Genomic DNA, 19,145 nt, shown 5'->3' on the forward strand with positions numbered 1-19,145 from the left:
CCAGGCTAGCCAGGGAAACCTTAGCCACCCGCCCCGCCCACGGGGCTCGGCTCCCAAAGCCCGGGATTAGGGGCCTGGCGGCTGGCGCCACACCCTGGCCAGGTGTTCATAACAGGACCAGGTGCGCAGCTGCCCCGCCCCGGTCCCTGGGAGCCCTGGATAATGGCCGAGAACCCGGAGAACAGGCCGCGGCTGTGGCCTAAACAATACCCTGCGGGCGCCCCTGCCGGCAGGTGCTTCGCGCCCCCACTCCTTAGGGACAGTCGGCGGAGGCCTGGGGCGGGGTGGGCAACAGGTGCGGACACGAGAACCGCGCGGTGGGACTGAGGCAGATGGCTGTGCCCACTGCGCCGCCCCGGTTGCGCGGTGCCCTCCGGGACGCACGGGGGCGCTGTGGCCGCCTCGAGACAGCGCGCTCTGCGAGCCCGGCGCCTTTGCGGCCGGGTCCCTGCGCGCCGTTGCAGCCATGGCCGCCGCTCTTGGATTTCGCTCCCTGTGCCGCGCACGACCTGCGCCGCTCCGCCGGCACGTCGATCGGCTGTGGTGAGCCCCCACCCCCTACCCCGCCTCTCACCATGTGCCACCAGACCTTTAAGGCCCGCAGACTGGGGCGGCCTGGCTACGAGCCCCTGACTTTAGCCCTCCGCAGGATGACCCCACGTCGGGGACACCGTCTCTCCCCGGCGGATGATGAGTTGTACCAGCGGACACGCATCTCTCTGCTGCAAAACGAGAACCCATTGCCCGTATACATCGACAGCTACAGTAGCAGAGGGTTCACAGTCAACGGAAACCGTGTGTTTGGCCCGTGCGCGCTGCTCCCACAGACGGTGGTCCAGTGGAACGTGAGCCCTGCCCTGCCCTGTCCTGCGGTGAAATTGAAGCCTAGAGCCAAAAGCCACTCCCTCCTAGCAAAATTAGCTTCATTTTGTTGCCTATTTAGTGTCGCTGTGGGTAAAGGCTGTGTAGATTTGACATGTTGAACGGCCTCTGCTCCCATATAGGTGGGATCTCATCAGGACATCACTGAAGAGAGCTTCTCCCTTTTCTGGATGCTGGAGCCGAGGATAGGTATGGTGTGTGTGTGTGGGGGGGGGTAGCACTGGGTCCCAAGTGGCCACCTACCTCAGACCCTCAACACTTGCCCTCTCCACCTTCCCTAGAGATTGTTGTAGTGGGCACTGGAAACAAGACTGAGAGGCTGAACTCCCAGGTACTACAGGCCATGAGACAGCGGGGCATCGCTGTGGAGGTGCAGGACACGGTAGGTCTGTGGACATGGAAACACTACGCAGTTCAGGCTGCAGCCCCGACATGCTAATTCTAATGTTTTCATTGCAGCCCAATGCTTGTGCCACCTTCAACTTCCTGTGTCATGAAGGTCGAGTGACAGGAGCTGCCCTCATCCCCCCTCCTGGAGAGACGATGCTCACCTCTTTATCTCAAGCTGCACAATGAACCACCAGGAACCGTCCAGGAGGGCACAGGCACACTGCAGAGTGCAGGGGTTCCGGGGTTCCCAGTGCCTCCCCACCCTCCGCTTTTGGTACTGTGAAAACTTATCCATGATAATTTATATTATACAAACATCCATTGTGTGGCTGCTGACAGGGTGGGATGGAAACTCAGTGGGGAGACCCTGGTCGCTTAAAGGCCAGGAAGCAGTGTTCACAGTCTACTTTGCGCCGCCCTGATGGCTCTCGTGATTGAAGTCTGTTTATCTCCTGTCCCAAGGCCCTGCTAGAAAGTGAGGGACTATATTTTGTGAACGTTGTGATGGTGGTGACCGCAAAGTCACACGTGCCCATTGAACTCAAACCAGTTGTCATTTTTTCCCCCAAACTTTTATTGAAAAATTGAAGGCATATAACTGGATCTGTTTTCAGAAAAGCCGCTTCTCGTACCTGTGGGCGGAGACCATCTGTGAGTTGAGGGCAGGAAGGCCGGTGAGGCTGGCAGAAGCCTGCCCAAACCGAGGCTACTTACGAGTGCAGGCCGTGGACGCCACCTTCCACCTGAGCAGAGGATGTTCTCTTCTCAAACTTAAGCTCCCCCGAATACATCATGGCTCTGATGAGAAGCCGATATTAGACGCAGATAGTAGCTGCCTTTGTCCCCCTCCCTCTATTCATGTCCCGCTACCCAAGCTCACCGGACTTGGGTGAGACTCTTGGCACCAATATCCTGACAGGAATGCTGGATGCCAGCAATCAAGTAAGGGACGAACTTGTGGATAGACCCTTTGTCCTGCACAGCCCCCGAAACTCCCTGGGCCACTTTGATCTTATCAGCTTCACTGTTGGAAGAGGCAAAGAAATGGGCAAAGTTGCCCCGGGGGATGAGACCAAATGTGGGATTTAGTGGGGTGACTTGTCTGCCTTTCCTACCTGAAATAGCGGTTCTGGCTGCTGAGATGCTTATCCATGGCATCAAGAGAACCCATTCCACGATACTTCTTTAGCCGGATTCCATCTGAGAAGAAGTACTCGCCAGGGGCCTCGGTGGTGGCAGCCAAGAGGGAGCCCATCATGACTGCGGGCAGATAAGGGAGCTGGGGCAGAGTCTGAGAAGGGCAGGAAAGGGGCCCCCACCAAGCACTAAGGTTGCTAGGCCTTACCTGTAGACGCCCCAAGAGCCAACGCTTTGGCAATATGACCCACATTTTGGATTCCTCCATCAGCAATAACAGGCACACCAAAGCGTCGCGCATACTCAGAAACCTTGTACACCGCTGTTGCTTGGGGCCTCCCACAGGCCAGCACTGTTCAGAGATGGAGAAACAGATGGGTGTGATTACTGGGGTAGGGGGATGCAAGGGGCACTCACAGGACCCAGGAGCTCTGAAAGACACCTATAAGACAGTGGCCGATGGAGAAATAGGTCTGGGATGGCTGCTAGCAGACAAACTGCTGTGCTGGCTTCACCTCTGCCTGTGCAAATGCGTGTGTGCAGGGCCCAGAGCAGCCTCAGGCACATGCAGCTTATAGCAGCCGGAAGCCCCGCCCAGCTGGTATCAGATGGGGCAAGAGGCACCGTGCAGTTAGTATCCAGAGGCACCGAGTCAGGCCTAGCCCTTCCTGAACAGTGGGCAGCTCAGGCAACATCAGGGCAATGGTAAGGCAGAAGAGACAGCAGGCTCAAGCACTGGTCACTGAGCCAGGCCTACTGCAGAACGTGTGGGCAGAGCAGGGCCTGCCTTAGGAAGGAGGTCCTGCTCTGTGAGCGCCCTAGGAGGAGCTGTGATCTCAAGCAGCCCCCAAACCATGGTCTGTACATGTCTGACCGGCCCACCCAACAGCACCACAAACCCTGGGAACTACAGCTACAGTCAACCAAGCAGCCGGGCAGTGGGCAGCTGGGCCGGGCCAGTGGGCCGGGCCGGACTTACTATAGCAGCCCGTGACAGTAGAAGGGCATTTGGGGCTGTGGGACTTTATGTCTGGTGGGATCTTGGGAGCCGCTAAATAAAACAAACAGACCAGAGTTTAGAGAGGGCACAGAGCAGGAGCAAGGAGGCCAGGCTAGGCAAGGAGTGGCAGGTGAGGGGTGACAAGAACTTGTCTTGCTTCCAGCCATGTCACCCATCCAAGAGGCCTGTCTGGCCCTAGAGTTGCCCATGTTGGAGGACTCGAGAGTCGTTCCCTTAGAGCCGACGGCCCTAATCACAGCATCTTCTCACCTTCCTGGGTGATGCAGATGGAACCACTTCCCATGCCGACTCGCAGAGCATCCACACCTGCATCTATGAGGTTCTTGGCTTGAGCAGCAGTGACTACTGCAGGGAAACGGGGAGGGTCGGAGGGTGCAGGCGGTAGGAGCACGGCCTCTCCCTCCCTACCAGGGCCGCCTTCTCTTACCATTGCCTCCAATGACTTGGAGATTGGGGTATTTCTCCTTGATGTATTTGATCATGTTGATCTGGAAAATGGAGTTTCCCTGGGAAGAGTCCTAGGACAGGGAGGAAATTGTAGCTGTACCAGGACACGGCCATCACCCTACATGTCACCCTGCTTATGCCGTAGCTTACCAACACAACGACATCCACACCAGAGAGGGCCAGTAAGTCCAGCCTGTACTTGTCATCCTCGTGAGTGCCAATGGCTGCCCCACACAGCAGCTGCTTTTTGGCATCTTTGGAAGCCAGTGGGTAATCACGATTCTTCTTCAGGTCTGTCCGGGCAATGATGGCTACCAGCTCATCGTTTTCATTAACGATGGGCAACTTTCCTGAAGACAGAGCAGGACATGAATCAGGAACCTGAAGAGCACTTCTGGGCCCCTTCCCACCGTCAGGACTCACCCTTTTTACTGCGCTGTAGAATTTCATTTGCCTCCTTTAGAGTGATGCCTGCAGGAGCTACCACCAAATCTTCCCTCTTTGTCATGATCTAGGAATCGTGAAAAAAGACCAGTCAGACCAGGACCCTCCCTTGCCCACAGGACATACTATACTATCAAAAGCCCCCATGCTCACATACAGAGAGACCAGAATCACTATCCTGACAGGCACTCAGTAGTCCCATCACTGAAGGGAAACTCGAGTAAAAACAAGGTATAAGGAGCAGCCTCTCATAAAGAAGGATCACACAAGAGCAAAGAGAACCAGAAAGGCCTCAAGAACGAGCCTCCACTTTTACCATCGGGAAAAATGAAGCACGAATACTTGAAGACACTTTGTCACTAGAGTCCCTACAGGGAGAAGGGATGCAGAAACCCTCAGGAAGTAGTAAGAAACATGGCTGGCATTTTTCTTGGACAGAAAATGAGGTCATCAGTATTGTCAAACAGGTAAAAAAAACTGCCTTTTTTCTTCAACTTGAGTTTTTTTTTTTTTTGCCTTTTCAAGTTTTTTGTATTAAAAAGAATATTTATTATATAGTATTCTGCCTGCATGCCAGAACTCAGGATAGAGGGTTGTGAGCCAACATGTGGGTGCTGGGACTTGAACCCAGGACCTTCGGATGAACGGCCAATGTTCTTAGCCTCTGAGTCATCTCTGCAGCCCCATTAGCCTGAGTTTTTGTTGTTGTTTTTGTGACAGGGTTTCTTTGTGTAGGGCTGTCCTGTACTTGCTTTATGGACCAGGCTGGCCTCTAACTCACAGATGGGATTACAGACATGCTCCACCCTGCCTGGCAGCCTGAGTTCTAAGACCTTGCTTGGTTTTTCTCAGCCAGTGTTACCTACCTCTTCCAAGAAACGGTCATGCTCTTCCTCCTTAAGGAAATCAATGTCCCTTGAGGAGATGATGCCCACCAGCCGACTCCCCATCCGGCCTGTATCTGTGATGGGGATACCACAGAAGCCATGCCTGGCTTTGGCTTCAAAAACGTCACGCACACGATCCTTGGGGCTAAGGACCACAGGGTCAGTGATGAACCCTTGCTCGTATTTCTGGAAGAGATGGTGAGAAGATCAATGCATCTTTGAAATCACTTTCATCTGGCTCCTGGTGCATGCCTAACTGTCTTGTACGGCAGTGCGACAACCAAATCAACCCCTCTAACAAAGACAGATGTGCTAGAAGCACTGTGCACAAGCTTAAGACACGGGCTTTCTCCTCAGCCACTGGCCCTCACAGTGGAAAAAAAGGAAGCTTAGTTTGCAGAACAAACCCACTACTCCGACCCCATCCCACCCCAATGTAATTCCAGGGACGTCTGGCCGCCATTCTTGCCCTTCTGACCTTCACTTTGCGAACTTCATTGGCCTGAAACTCAGGTGTACAGTTGTGATGGATGAAACCAATACCTCCTGTAAGCTACAAGATGAACACACAAGTGAGTGATGAAGAAGAGGCACAACCTTTGGCTGAGGCAGCACCCACGACCCTCAAGGCTCACCGCCATTGCAATGGCCATTCCAGCCTCTGTGACAGTGTCCATAGGTGAGGAAACCAGTGGAGTCTTCAGTGTGATTTTCTTAGTTAGAGCAGAGGTCAAGTCCTGAGGAGAGAAAGGACCACTAAAGGAGAAGAGTTTATTCCTCATGGTGGATCACAGCGGCCCTAGGTGACCTGCATAGTCAACAGGGAGAGCACCCCACTACTCTACCCTAACCACTAGAGGCCCGGGCTCCAATTAACAAACAGCAGCACTTTACCTCTCCCTGCTGTTCACAGCCCAATTTCTAAAGACTGGGATATGCCTACTGCAATCTCAGCACTCACTCAGGAATCAGATGCAGGAGGTCTGACACTAGTTCGGGGTCAGCCTGGTCAACACAACCAGTTTCAGAGAAGCCAGGGTCGCAGAAACAAAACAGGCCGGGGTGGTGGCACATGCCTTTCAGCCTGGCACTGGGAGGCTGGGGCAGGTGGATCTCTGTGAGTTCAAGGCCAGCCTGGTCTACAAAGTGAGTCCAGGACAGTCAGGCCTGTTATACAGAGAAACCCTGTCTTGAAAAACCAACAAAGCAGAGCAAAATCAACTAAACAAAACACAAAATAGGCAAACTCAATGCCTTATACTCACCACCTGGTCCGCAGTGAAGTCGATATACCCAGGAAGAATGAGAAAATCGCTGTAGGAGGGAATCAGGCAGGACTCTCAGGCTTCTAACACCGAAACTCTCCACTCTACAGATCATCCCGTAAAGCTCTGAGCGGGGAGTTGTTCTGAGCCGGTGTGCCACAGGTAAAATGGCATTGGGTGGGTTAGGGCCTGGGGAGTCTTCTGCTACTGAGCTAGCTGTCATTAGTGCTCTTGCACACTCACAATCCCATACGACTCAAGTCCTAACCACTGTTGAAACGACCCTCTCCAACCCAGCCCCACATCTGTCAGTTATTCTGCGGAGAGAGGTGACTTTCGGGACCTGTTCCCCATGTCCACTCCCAGGAGAGCTTCAATGAAGCCTCATCCGTCCTCCTCGCCCAGCGTGCGGCCCCCCTGCCGCGCCCACATGGGTGCCTAGACCCGCACTTGTAGGTGAGGCCGTCCCCGCAGTTGAAGAGCTGCTGTGCGGTGAGCCCATCGTCTGGCACGTAGGACGTGCCTCCGCTAATCAGGTAGTCCGCCATGACCAACGAGGAAGACGGACGCGCGCCTCCGAGGACCGCGCCGCAGAGGCCTCCACCGTCTGGACCGCGCCAATATAAACTAGGCGATTTCGTCACGACGCGACGTGCGTGGCTGACGCGAGGCCAGAGGGCATGCGTACTGGGTGCCACGCCCCGTGCGGAGGCGGAGCTAGCCGGCAGGCTGAGGGCGTGCTCGCTGCATCACAGGGCCTCAGGCAGCAAGGCAGTTTCCTGTCCCAGCCCTCCCCGCGTTCCTGCCCCGCAGGATCCCGGCCCAATTAAGTCTTGTTTCCATTTTTAAACAAAGCTCCTCCCCCAAATAAAGACACGTTATCCACTAGCTTGTTGAAAAGACGTGCTTGTCATTCTTAATAAACAACTAGAATAAGAATACATAAGAGAAAGAGTGGTATCTTTATATGATACACAAGTGTATGTTACAAGAATTCCATCAGGCACAGGAGCCCCAGGTTTAAGGCCTCAATGATAGGCCAAAAAAAAAAAAAAGGCATGGTAAAGTTTTTACTTTAACATCTATGTCACTTGTCATAAAGAAGGGTGTAATAGAAATTGTCTTTAATAAAATCATAATTGAAGTTCCCCTCATTTTTCTTCCATTAAGATGCTAAGTTTATGTCTGAGCATGAAAAAAAAAAAAAAAGTGTCTCTGAGTGGTCAGTAAAGTCTGCCGGTCCAGAGCGAAAGTCAGCTGGAGATTCCCAAGAGGGTTGATTCATCAGCAGCTCCATTTTCCTTGAGGAATGGGAAGACCCTTATCTCTCCAAACAGTCCAAGTCCCTCTCCCCATGCCCCAGACAAAAGAAAAAAAGAGAAAGAAAAAGCCAGCCACTTCCTAGGACACTTGGCTCTCAGAAAACTCAGAGTCCATGAACCGAGGGGTCTATGAACCGAGGGGTCTGCCCAGGCTTATGAAGATGCAAAGGGGGCAACATTGTCTTTTACATTTTTAACAGAAGTAGCCTGAAAAGCATAACTACAAATTAAAAAAAAAAAAAAAAAAGGGGGGGGGGAATGGAGGCCTCTTCTTTAGTGTAAAAGTCAGTCTGGTTTTTCCTGGATGTTTTTCTGCTGTGGCTGAGGCACATCAGTGCATGGTGGTTGCGCTGGCCACGGCAATGGCTTCTTGAATTTCTCGTATGACCAGGATCCGGGTAAGCATTTGTCCCATCTGTTCTCTGCTGATTGGCTGGACTGAGTACCAAATTGGGCTGTTGGGAGCCACGACTGGCTCAGGTGTCAGGTAAAAGGTGTCATTTCGGCCTTTCACACTCTGGGGACTGAAGAGTATTTCAGTAAAAGATGGGTAGTAGTGCAATTTTACCCCTTCCATATTGAGCCCCCAAACAAAAATTATATTAAAAGTTCTTGAGACAGCAGATCTGGAGATGTAACACAGCTGTGGAGTTCATGTACTCACCCACCATTCCAGGAACAATGACAAGCTGCCTCTTTTGTCCTTTATAAAACAAGCTGAATCAACCACTGCACTTGCCTGTATAGCTCAGGTTGAACTATTTAAATCTATCTGTATCCCACTTGAAGCAGACTTCAGCATCTAGAAGATCGAGCCCCAGCTACTAATCACATTGTTTTCTATTCACTAGCAAGGGTCCCAATACACACCTTATCTGGGCTCACTTTCCCTATGGTGTATAGCTCTTCAGTACTGAGCACACTCTATCATATTACAATCATTTATCCATCCATTTAAAATTTAAAAAAGGACTATGTGTGTCAGGTTTGTATTAGATGTTAAAGTAGTGAGCAGGCACGAGAGGTTTGCTCATGATGTAAGGGTTAGTTGCAGTGAGAAATCACTCAAGTTTTTATTCTAGTATAAACAAAAAGACCCATAACAACAAATGCTCCTTCTGACACTGACATGAAGAGGATATACCAACCTCCTAGAACAAGAAAAAAACAGACCCTGAAAGAAATATCCCTCCATCTATGCTGATGGTAGCAGTAATAAAAGCTGAGCCAGAATGATAACGGACCATGTTCGTTATATGATTTTTTTTAAAAAAGCGTTTGTATCTTTATACCTCCTCTTAGGAAATTCACTGTCAGAGCCTGTCATGGTAGAGCACATTTAATTCCAGCACTCTAGATTGTCCCATACTGGACAATCAACTGTAACCCACAGCAACACTCCTCACTTCTCTTTCAGTATCTGGTTGGGGTGTTTTTGTTTTTGTTTTTTGTTTTGTTTTGGTTTTTTGCATCTTTATTATTTTTGTTGCTGTTGCTTTCTTTTTGTTTTTTGAGACAGTTTATGTGTGTAGCCTTGGCTGTCCTGGACTCTGTAGATCAGGTTGGCCTCACATTCACAAAGTTCCATCTTGCCTCTGCTTCTCTAGAGTGCTGCGATTAAAAAGGTTCGTCACCAAATCTGGCTGTTGCTGTTATTTTCAAGACCAAGTTTCTCTATGTAGCCCTGGCCATCCTCTAATTCTGAGAGCCACCTGTTTGCTCTGTCTCCCAAATGCTGGAATTAAAGGCATGTGGAACCACCACCGGAGGCACCTTTCCTTTTTAAGTCTTGTCACAGGGAGGCATTTGGTAGTTCCAGTCTGGAATCAGGAGTTTAAGGCCATCCTCCCATAAAAAGAAGCACACGCACAAGCACACAGACACAAACACCCAGAAATGTACACACACACATCACAGTATAGAAAGCCTCCTCACCATTTGAAGAGGTAGAAATCGTACAGCTTGATGGGACACCTCAATGGATTCTCTGGATTTTCTGTCTGTTCTGCATACATGTCATCTGTAACTATTAAAACAAAACAAACCAACAAAAGAAATTAGTTCAATCCCCAGGATTCAACAGAAAAAAAAGAGGAAAACTAATTCCTTCAAGTTTCTTCTGATCACTTACACAGAGGCACCTGTGCAAGGACAACCATGTGCTTGGGTGTAAAGACGCAAAAATAATTAAACACACACATACAGGACACACCTGGGATCATAGTGCAAACCTAGATATTGACTTTAGGCATTCAGTCAATCCAATGAAGTAGTACTGGGTAAAGAAAGACAGGGTGAGGCAGGGACAGTGAGCAGGAGGGAGAAGGCTGTTTTCTCTGGGCACTCCTAATTCTATGGCAAATGTTTCCAGTTTCTGGCCAAGTTGAGAAGGAAGTGGACAATTTCTTTCCAGACAACCTCAATTTGCACACTCATTCTACAGGACAAAGGCAGGGCAGGATAAACAGTTTTTGTTGTCATTCCTGTTTCCTGTCCTTACCTTTCTGGCCAGTCTGATGTATCCCGAGGGCCTTTAGGTATCGGATACTCGTGCTTTTATCCTTAGGATTTGAGGGGCTCTTCTTTGTCTGTCGAAGGACCTTGGAGAAAGCTAGTTTCATGTGCTGATCTACTGTCTTCAGCAGGAAGTACCTGGACCACAAGTACAAGCAGGGCAAAAAGAGGGGTGCCAGGAGGATACGATGACTTACCTTCTGCCCATCAGTGACTCCGATGAACCCACCCCTACTCCCAGGATCTGGGCAGGGCCATGTTCCAGCACATTGTCCAGAGAAAAAAACCATACAAAAATGGATGAAGGGAGGCTGGCAAGGTCTGTGCCCATTACCACTCACTACACAGAGTGCAGGCCAATGGAACTCAAACTAGCTCAGAACTCGTCAGATATGCTGGAGGGACACAGAGGTCCTCCTGGTGTTTCACTCCTCACTGGGTAGGTCAAAGTTGTAGCGATGTATGAAGCTTCTAGAGCACTTACTTGGTGTTAAAGAACATGAGGGTGGTCAGCAGTGTGGAAGGGGAGTGTGCCCCAAGCTGTTTGCATTCCCACAGCATCTCTTCAGTCACGTGGCTGGGCAGAACATAGCCTAGGTGGGATAAAACACCACTGCAACAACTGGATGGTAGAGGCCCTCAAACATTAGGACCACAAAGACTACATAGGAGCACGGTGTTAGCAGGGCAAATGTCCCTAAGGTGTGGCCAGATAATCCAGAGCTAGTCAAACACAGACCCCTAGGTCGCGATCAAATTTCTTGAGTAGGACCTAATAATGACTACTTGTCTCTAAGTTTCAAGGTGGTACCAATAGCACTGCTGTTGCTGCTCTGGCGAAGCTTCTATAATGTTTCTACTGAAACATTATAGAATATTCTATAATATTTTCTACTGAAAATATCCCCCCTCCCCACTGGTCAACAATGATTAGAGGGAAAAGACTGTGCCTAAGAAAAGTAAAATAGGGCTGCAGAGATGGCTCAGTGGTTAAGAGCACTGTCTGCTCTTCCAAAAGTCCTGACTTCAATTCCCAGCAACCACACGGTGGCTCACAACCATCTATAATGAGATCTGGTGCCCTCTTCTGGTGTGAGGGCTTACATGCAGACAAAATATTGTATGTATAATAAATAAAATTTTTTAAAAAAGTAAAATAAATATACAACCCAAACTCTTGCTTATACATTTTTATGTCATGGAGGTGAGTGCTCCGCTTGCATGTATGTGTGGATCATGTGAACGCCTGGTGCCTGTGAAGGTCAGACAAGGGTTTCGGATCCCCTGGAACTGGAGTTACAGTTTACAGTTGGTTTTGAGCCACCATGTGGGTGTTGGAAACTGAACCTGGGTCCTCTGCAATAGCAACAAGTACTTTTTTTGTAAAGTATAATTTTTTATTTACTACAATTTATTCACTTAGTATCCCAGCTGTAGCCCCTATCCCTGTCTCCTCCCAATCCTGCCCTCCCCACCTCCCTCATCTCCTCCCATGCCCCTTTCCCAGTCCACTGATAGGGGAGGGCAACAAGTGCTCGCAAGCCTAGAATCAAATCTCCAGCCCTTAGACCATATTTCAGGGTACCTAGGGCATAGAGACCTGGAACACATACACCTTACACATCAACTATCTCTGGAAAGCAAAGCAATTTCATGAACCAAAGGGAAGGCTGATAGTTAAATTACAAGCTTCCTCCAAAATAGCAGGCATTAATCTCATACCCAAGCAAACCTAGAGCTACAGGACTCAACAGGCCAAGAACCTGAACAACTAGGAACACACAATTTGATTGGACCACTATGGCACCTTCATGTGCTCAAGTCCTTTACAGATGGAAATTAACACAAAAACAAACCTGACTTATTCTTTTAATTCAAGTGCCATAATGACTAGAAAAAAAAAAAAATCAAGGATGGACAGAGAAAATAATAAACTAAGCTTAAGGGATGTAACTGGTAGAACTGCACACCCAATTTCAATGGCTAATTCGTTTCACAAATTACTAACACAAACAAGCAGAGAAAAATTAAAACTATGGGCTAAAGAACAAAATAAACTTCAGTGAGTAAACTTTATTTTCACTAATTCAGATAGATCAACATAATGCTGATATGGTGGAATGGTGTAAGAAAAGAAAAGATTTTCCCAAGTTGTCATTTGGCCGGCACATAGGTGCTACAAAATGTGCTGGCAAATACATTCACTCACACATACAAACAAGAGGGAAAGAGGAGAAATGTGTGAGCTTGATGCAGTGATTCATGCCTGTAATCTAAAGTCCAGATATGGGCTGTACTTTTTAATAGCACCGAATTTACTTATTTGTCCTTTCTTATTCTCCAAAACTCCATTTTTAACAACTAGTATACTATAACCTATGTACCGAGAACATACTGATACATAAAATAAAACAGAAGCCTAATACTTTAATTTTCATTATTTACTTCTTTTATGTGTTTTTGCATGAAGGCATGTTGTTTTGTGTGTATGCATGCATATACTTATGTATGTACACACGTGCCTGGTGCCTGCAAGGTGCGTTAGGTCTGGAAGAGCTAGAGTTAAAAATGGTTGTGGGCACTAGAGAAACAAACTCAGATCCTTTGTAAGAGCAGCCAGTACTCTTGAGTGCTGAGTCATCTCCAGGTCTAACTCAGGTAATTTTAAAAAACATTTCGTTGTTCCTGGTGTATGAAAGCAAAAGTGCATTGTATGCTGGGAGAATCCCAGCACTGAAGAGCCAGATCTAAGTCAGGAGTGGTGGCACACGCCTGTAATCCTAGCACTCTGGGCGGCAGAGGCAAACGAATCTCTGTGAGTTGAGGCCAGCCTGGTCTACAAAGTGAGTCCAGGACAGCCAAGCCTACACGGAGAAACCCTGTCTTGGGAGGGCTTTGGAGTCAGGGAATAGGAGAAGAGGCAGACCTCTGTGAGTTACAAGTCTGCTATAGACCTTGTCTAAAAAACCAAAATGTACATGTGTAAGCATGTTAAGGTCAGGACACACCTATGTCCTTCTACCAGGGTCCCAGAAATCAAACTCAGGTCTTCAGGTTTGGAGGCAAATGCCTTTACCCACTGAGCCATGAGCCATTCCACTGATCCTAAACAGTAGGGTTTTTTGTTTTTTTTTTTTAAACAAGTTTAAGAAGGACCAAAACAGTGACTCAGCAGGGTAAAACCACTTGCCTCACCAGCCTGCCAAGTCCCATCTCTAAGATGCAGTGGCAGGAGACCCACTCCTGCAGCTTGTCCTGCCTTCTCCTACACTAGGTCACGTGTGCATGTATATACAACAAAAAAACACTAATAATAAAATAACTTGAAACAACACACATTTTAACAAATGGTAACTCCAGGATTAAAATTCAGGTATTTTACATGGACTTAAATTTCTAAGTTGTTTCAGTAAAATAAAAACAAGTTATAGAAGAATTTAAGAATAAAGCCAGTGGTGGTGGTGCTCGCCCTTAATCCCAGAGGAGACAGGGGGATCTCTGAGTTCTGCTTGAGGCCAGCCTGGCCTACAGAATAATAAATTCCAGGACAGCTAAGACTAAACAGAGAAAGCCCGCTTCTACTAGACACCCCCCCCCAAAAAAAATGTAGGAATATATTATTTGTTGTCCTCCAAATGATAGTGCTAGGTTGAAGGGATGGCTCAGCCTTTAAAGGTGAAGCTCACAACCGTAACGTCAGTCCCTTCCCCATTTCTACCAACGATAAATGGTAGTTCTCACTGCTCCTCATCTGGAAAGCACTTGGTGCTGTGCTGTTTTGAATTTTATTCATTCTAGAAACATCTTAGTGGCACATATTATACTTGTAATCTTCTGCACTTTGTTAAAAAAGATTCATTTATTTGGGCTGGCTCAGTGGTTAAAAGCACATACTATAATTACTGCTCTTCCAGGGAACCTGAACTTGATTCTCAACATCCATGCTGACTGCCTCACAGGAGTCTATGACTCCAGGGATCTGACCACACCCTCTACTGGCCTCTATAACTTACATTTGCATGCATATACCCACAAAGAAATACATACAACTTAAAAACTAGTAACAGTCCTAGAACCCAGGAGGTAGAAGTATTAAAATCTCTTGAGTTCAAAGACAGTTTGAATCACATATAGTAAGTTCCAGGCCAGCAAAAGATACACAGTGCCACCCCGCCTCAATAAAAAACAAACAAATAAACAAACACACAAGCGTCTATTGTGGTGCAGACCTCTAATCCCAGGCAGAGACAGGAGGATCTCTGAGTTCTAGGCCAGCCAGGTCCACAAGGCTGGTCCACGACAGTCAGGGTTGTTACACAGAGAAACCTTGTCTCAAAAAAAATAAAAACAAACAAAACAACCAACCAAATAAATCATTGAAAATACTATTATGTATGTGTGTTTGCACAAACAGGTGCCCAAAGAGGCAGAAACACCCTGTAGCTGGTTGTGAGCTATGCAGTGTAGGTCTGGGAAACCAACTTCCAGTCCTTCAGAAGAACATAAAGTACTCCTAAAACTACTGAACCATCTCTTCAATTCTTTATTACTGTGTGTGTGTGTGCAGGTGTGGACACATGTTCCATGTCATATGTATGGAGGTCAGAGGGTAACCCTTGAGTCAGCTCTTCTTTCCATCATTATAAGTGTTCCGAGGGTTAAAGGTCACCAGGCTTACACAATAAAGCACTCCTATTGCTAAGACTTTTGTCTTGGCTGGTGGTTGATGGCACAAACCTTTAATTCCAGCCTGGTCTACAGAGAGAGTTTCAGGACATCCAGGGCTGTACAGAAAAAATCCTGTCCCAAAAACAAAACAAAAGCAAACAAACAGCAAATAAAACAACAAAAACGTTGTAGGGAATGGGCTAGCTCCACAGGAAATCATTTACTTAGTATGCATGAAGTCAGATCCCTAGCACCCCACCCACACAAGAAAACCAGTCAATTAATTCCCTTACAAATACATGTTTAGAATCTCTCTCTCTCTTAATGTGTTTGAGACAGGGTCTCACTCTGTAGCCTCGGCTGTCCTGGAACTGGCTACTGGCTACAGAGTCCAGGCTAGCTGTAGAAGAATTTCAGTTCAAAACATGGCTGCTCTGGTAAGAGATCACATTCAAAGACCTAGGTCTGTGTGATCTGGCTGGAATACAAACATGCCTTTAATCCAGGAGACAGGAGACAAGCAGATCTGAGTTCAAGGCCAGCCTGGTATACAGCAAGTTTCAGGCAAAGAAAAGTTTAGGTCCAGGTGTGGTGGTACGCATGTTTAATCTCTAGCAAGGACGGTAAAATCAGTTTGTGGAAGGAAGCAGCCATGCCTGAAAAGTGATATTTAATTGAGTGGCAGAAAAAGTGATTAAGAGAAAGAGTTGACAGAATAGGATATGCCTAATCTCACACCAGAACAGAGAGGAAAGGGAAGCCACTTAATGGAACAACACAGAGAATGAGAGAGGCAGTCTGACCAGGACAGGGTTTTTTTGTTTGACTGTCCTGGACTCACTTTTTAGACCAAGCTGGCCTCGAATTCACAGAGGTCCACCTCTCAAGCACTGGGATTACAGGTGCCACCATGACCGACTTTGACCAGGAGAATTTTACAAAGAGAGGTTAAATGAGAGAAAAAACTAGATACAAGTGAAGACAGACGAGTCAGAGAATGAGAAGGAGCCAGAAGATTAGAACACATTGCTGAAATTAGTCTGAGCCCAAGCAGATCAATTCAGAGGCCAAGAAAAAAGCCAGATTGAATTAAATTAGCTGGGAGAGGAGTTTCAGCCAGACAGCTGAGTTGAACTTGCCTGCCCAGAGCTCAGAAAAAAAGAAAAGGGTGAGCTTACTACACATTAAGTCTCAGAGGCTGAAAATATTCTAGTTCTTGGAGAGTGTATGGAGGCTAGAAGCTTCCAGGACTAGACCTAGAGTTAGCGGATGAAGGCAATAACCCTCCATTACAGTAACAATTAAAACAGGCGAATACAAGTTCCTTTTACAGGTGGCCTTGAACTCAAGAGATACACTTGCCTTTCTCCTGAGTGTTACCATGACAGCTTTTACAAAAAGTATGTATGTAAGTGTCCATGATGTGTGTTTGGATACTTATGTACAAGTGTTTGTGGTATGAAGAAGACAATCTCTGGTGTCATCCTTGGGAATGTTGTTTATCTCTCAATGGATCTCTCAATGGCCTAGACACCTCCAATTACCTTATCAAGATTAGGTAGAAAGGAATCCTCTTATCTTTGTCTTCCCTGCAAAGGTTTCAAGCACACATTACCATGCCCTGGCACTTTAAAGTGGGTTCTGGAGTATAAAAGTCCCATCCTTGTACTTCCAAGGTGAGTGATCTACCAACTGTGCCATCTCCACACCCTGAAAAAGATCACCCTTACAGTCTTTGATATATACACTCCTCCTCTCTTTCTCTCACACACACACCCACCAAAGATTTACTTTATGTGTATGGGTGTTTGTCTGCATGTACATATAGGTGAGGTTTCAAATGCCATGCACAAGCAGTAGGCACTTATTTAACTATTAAACCATTTCTCTGGTATCTGCATGAAATACTTTTTGATTTTTTTGGGGGAGGCATTGAACATATGGCCAAGTACATGTAGGCAAATACTCCCCTACTGAGTTACTTCGTCCAGGCTGGTCTTAAAGTTGTCACCCCTGTCTCTACCTGCAAAATACTCAGCATTATAGGCACCACCATGTTTTGTTTCATCCTGTTAAGATCTTCTTTTGCAAAAATAAGTTAAATTATTTTTTAATTGCAAGCTTTATTTATACATTGCCCATCCTGGTCCAAAACTCTTGGATTCAAGTGTTTCTCCTGTCTTAAAACTCCACAGTAGTGCCAAGTCTATAGGCAAGACATACAGCTGTTGCAGAATATTTGATCCCATCATGAACCCCAAAATTGTGAACTGTAAAAACCTATTTCTTGTTTGGTGTGGCTCAGCCCTACACACACCCTATTTTTTTTTTTTTTTTTTTTTTGTTAAATCAGAGTACAAATGATAAAGTATGCCATATCAGAGAAGGAAACAGACTAGACTCCAAAGAACAAGAGTAGATTTTTGTATTAGCTTGGTGCCTAAGGCTGAGGTTTCAAAGCTAAATCAGCAACATTTGTCAAGCCGGGGAGACAAGGGTTGAAAGTCACAGTGGACACAGAACAGACCTTAGCTTCGGGGAAGCAGGCGGGACACCTTCCTGAAGGGCTGTTATGTAACAGAGCTGCTTTGCAGATAAGGGATGGCCAGGAGCTGTGAGAAGCGAGCACTACAGCAGAGCTACCGGGTCCACAGCTGTCTGGGGCTATTCAGGGCAAATTGTAGTGCTATGATCTACGGACAGTCGGCCAGCAGCTCACCAGGGACAGGAGCTACTCTAGAATGCTTCTACTCTTTAGCCTGTTTTCTCAATGTGGGTGAGGTCAAGACGCCCATTCCTTGTGTAGCCACCGAGGCGCCAAGCGCACTGGGAGTGCTTCACTCCATCGTTGGGTACTACGGTCGCAGGGCTGGCAGCCGCTCCTTCATCTAAGCCAGTCCTTGGCAGAACTCTTGCCTTATACTTCCCTACCGCCTCCTCCAGCCACATGCGATCCATAGCCCAGGCTGTAGCACACTCAGGAATTCTGCTGGGCTGTGAGAATTTGCCTGGCTGAAGACTTTTCCAACAGTTCATTTTAAATAGTTTCACTCCTTAAAAAAAAAAAAAAAAAAGCGGTGGCTGCCCAACCCAGTGCTCATACAACTGGTCAATGAATGAAGTGGCAAGGGAGGCTTGCTGGTGATTGGGGTGACTGGCTACTGTAGATGCTCGTCAGGACTGCACAGGGCTGGTAGCTATACAAGGACAGCTGCTTGTCTTCTGGGTATTTCCGGTACACACATAGAATTCGTAGAATTTCCTTTCCTACAAGTTTTCCGTGAATACACTACAGACAGGACAGCGTACCAGAAAGACCACGCATGCCCACCCCCTCATTCCCAAGCCTGCACACTTCACCATGGCCCCTCCGAAGAACCCCTAAAACACACCTTTAATCTAAGAACTCTCTGTTTATGGTAAACAGGTGGTTATGGTGTGATTCAGCCCTAACACACACTACCTTTAACCCAAAGGCTTTCTGAAAACAGAATAGTTAGCCCAGGTCAAGAGGTGGAGCAAGTGAACAGCTGATTCGGATTAAACAGAAAGAAGGGACTTTGAACTGAAGGGTATTTAAGACAGCGCGAAGAAAGGGTTTTGGGCTTTTCCCTTTTGCACGTGAGCTGAGTAGGAAGGTCAGCTGGGTGTTTTCTCTGTCTCTTTGAACTAGTAAGTTTTCACCCCAGCATCTGGCTTCTGAGTCTTTACTGATAAAATAGAACAACAGATTTTTTTTTTCATTTTTAACATACACTTATTATCTATAACCTTTTTTCCCTTTAAACTATTATTTGCATGTATATCTGTATACCACATGCATGCTTGATAGCTATAGAACCCAGAAGAGGGCATTTATTGAGTCTCCTAGAAGTGGACTTACACAGCCAGCTGTGAGCCACCATGTGAGTGCTGGGAACTGATCCTAGGTCCTCTGTAAGAATAGCAAGTGCAGCTATGGGTGGCACAGGCCTTTAATCTCAGCACTCAGGAGGCAGAGGCAGGGGACTCTCTGTGAGTTCAAGGCCAGGTTAGTCTATACAGCAAATTCCAGGACAGCCAGAGATACACAGAGAAACTTTGTTTCAAAAAATCTAAAATCTAAAAACAAACAAAAAACACCACCCAAAAAAGAAAAACAAAATGGACAGCAAGTACTCTCAACAAC

General features: G+C 47.3%; 3 protein-coding genes across 8 annotated transcripts in view; 1 reads left to right on the top strand and 2 right to left on the bottom strand.

Annotated features, from left to right (window-relative positions):
* The first annotated feature begins 348 nt into the window (after positions 1-348).
* Ndufaf3 (NADH:ubiquinone oxidoreductase complex assembly factor 3) lies at positions 349-1,589 on the top strand. Its single transcript, XM_021663038.2, has 5 exons — positions 349-543; positions 650-845; positions 1,005-1,071; positions 1,164-1,264; positions 1,342-1,589. The coding sequence occupies exons 1-5, from the start codon at positions 467-469 to the stop codon at positions 1,456-1,458; spliced, it is 558 nt and encodes a 185-aa protein (XP_021518713.1). The 5' UTR covers positions 349-466; the 3' UTR covers positions 1,459-1,589.
* Positions 1,590-1,822: 233 nt separating this feature from the next.
* Positions 1,823-7,108, bottom strand: Impdh2 (inosine monophosphate dehydrogenase 2). Of its 2 annotated transcripts, XM_060385256.1 has the most exons (15): positions 6,924-7,108; positions 6,474-6,522; positions 5,844-5,945; positions 5,687-5,761; positions 5,188-5,394; positions 4,301-4,388; positions 4,028-4,227; positions 3,858-3,948; positions 3,680-3,775; positions 3,389-3,460; positions 2,618-2,761; positions 2,388-2,532; positions 2,153-2,296; positions 1,987-2,070; positions 1,823-1,904 (listed from the first exon to the last, which is right to left on the bottom strand). In XM_060385256.1, the coding sequence occupies exons 1-15, from the start codon at positions 7,019-7,021 to the stop codon at positions 1,883-1,885; spliced, it is 1,617 nt and encodes a 538-aa protein (XP_060241239.1). In that variant the 5' UTR covers positions 7,022-7,108; the 3' UTR covers positions 1,823-1,882. The 2 variants fall into 2 exon arrangements, with proteins under 2 accessions (XP_060241239.1, XP_021518703.1); XM_021663028.2 differs by lacking the exon at positions 3,389-3,460 and having other exon boundaries at positions 6,924-7,106.
* A 255-nt stretch (positions 7,109-7,363) lies between these two features.
* Positions 7,364-19,145, bottom strand: part of Qrich1 (glutamine rich 1) — a 48,278-nt gene continuing 36,496 nt past the window's right edge. For all 5 annotated transcript variants that reach the window (XM_021662965.2, XM_021662983.2, XM_060385255.1 and 2 more), the window contains 4 exons: positions 10,794-10,902; positions 10,296-10,447; positions 9,731-9,821; positions 7,364-8,319 (listed from right to left, as the gene is read on the bottom strand). In XM_021662965.2, the coding sequence (XP_021518640.1) occupies positions 8,127-8,319; positions 9,731-9,821; positions 10,296-10,447; positions 10,794-10,902 (545 nt within the window). In that variant the 3' untranslated portion in view covers positions 7,364-8,126. The remainder of the gene's footprint in view (positions 8,320-9,730; positions 9,822-10,295; positions 10,448-10,793; positions 10,903-19,145) is intronic.

This window comes from Meriones unguiculatus, chromosome 6, assembly GCF_030254825.1.
Source record: "Meriones unguiculatus strain TT.TT164.6M chromosome 6, Bangor_MerUng_6.1, whole genome shotgun sequence".
Taxonomy (NCBI): domain Eukaryota; kingdom Metazoa; phylum Chordata; class Mammalia; order Rodentia; family Muridae; genus Meriones; species Meriones unguiculatus.

What these genes read in the sequence shown, in the direction of transcription:
- Impdh2 (XM_060385256.1), bottom strand. Translation starts at nt 7,021, where the DNA reads ATGGCGGACTACCTGATTAGCGGAGGCACGTCCTACGTGCCAGACGAT. An exon ending in ATGAAGTTCGCAAAGTGAAG is followed by an intron (nt 5,395 to 5,686) that starts GTCAGAAGGGCA and finishes CATCTCTTCCAG; the next exon opens with AAATACGAGCAAGGGTTCAT. An exon ending in TCTACAGCGCAGTAAAAAGG is followed by an intron (nt 4,228 to 4,300) that starts GTGAGTCCTGAC and finishes CTCTGTCTTCAG; the next exon opens with GAAAGTTGCCCATCGTTAAT.
- Ndufaf3 (XM_021663038.2), top strand. Translation starts at nt 467, where the DNA reads ATGGCCGCCGCTCTTGGATTTCGCTCCCTGTGCCGCGCACGACCTGCG. An exon ending in CGGCACGTCGATCGGCTGTG is followed by an intron (nt 544 to 649) that starts GTGAGCCCCCAC and finishes AGCCCTCCGCAG; the next exon opens with GATGACCCCACGTCGGGGAC. An exon ending in AGACGGTGGTCCAGTGGAAC is followed by an intron (nt 846 to 1,004) that starts GTGAGCCCTGCC and finishes GCTCCCATATAG; the next exon opens with GTGGGATCTCATCAGGACAT.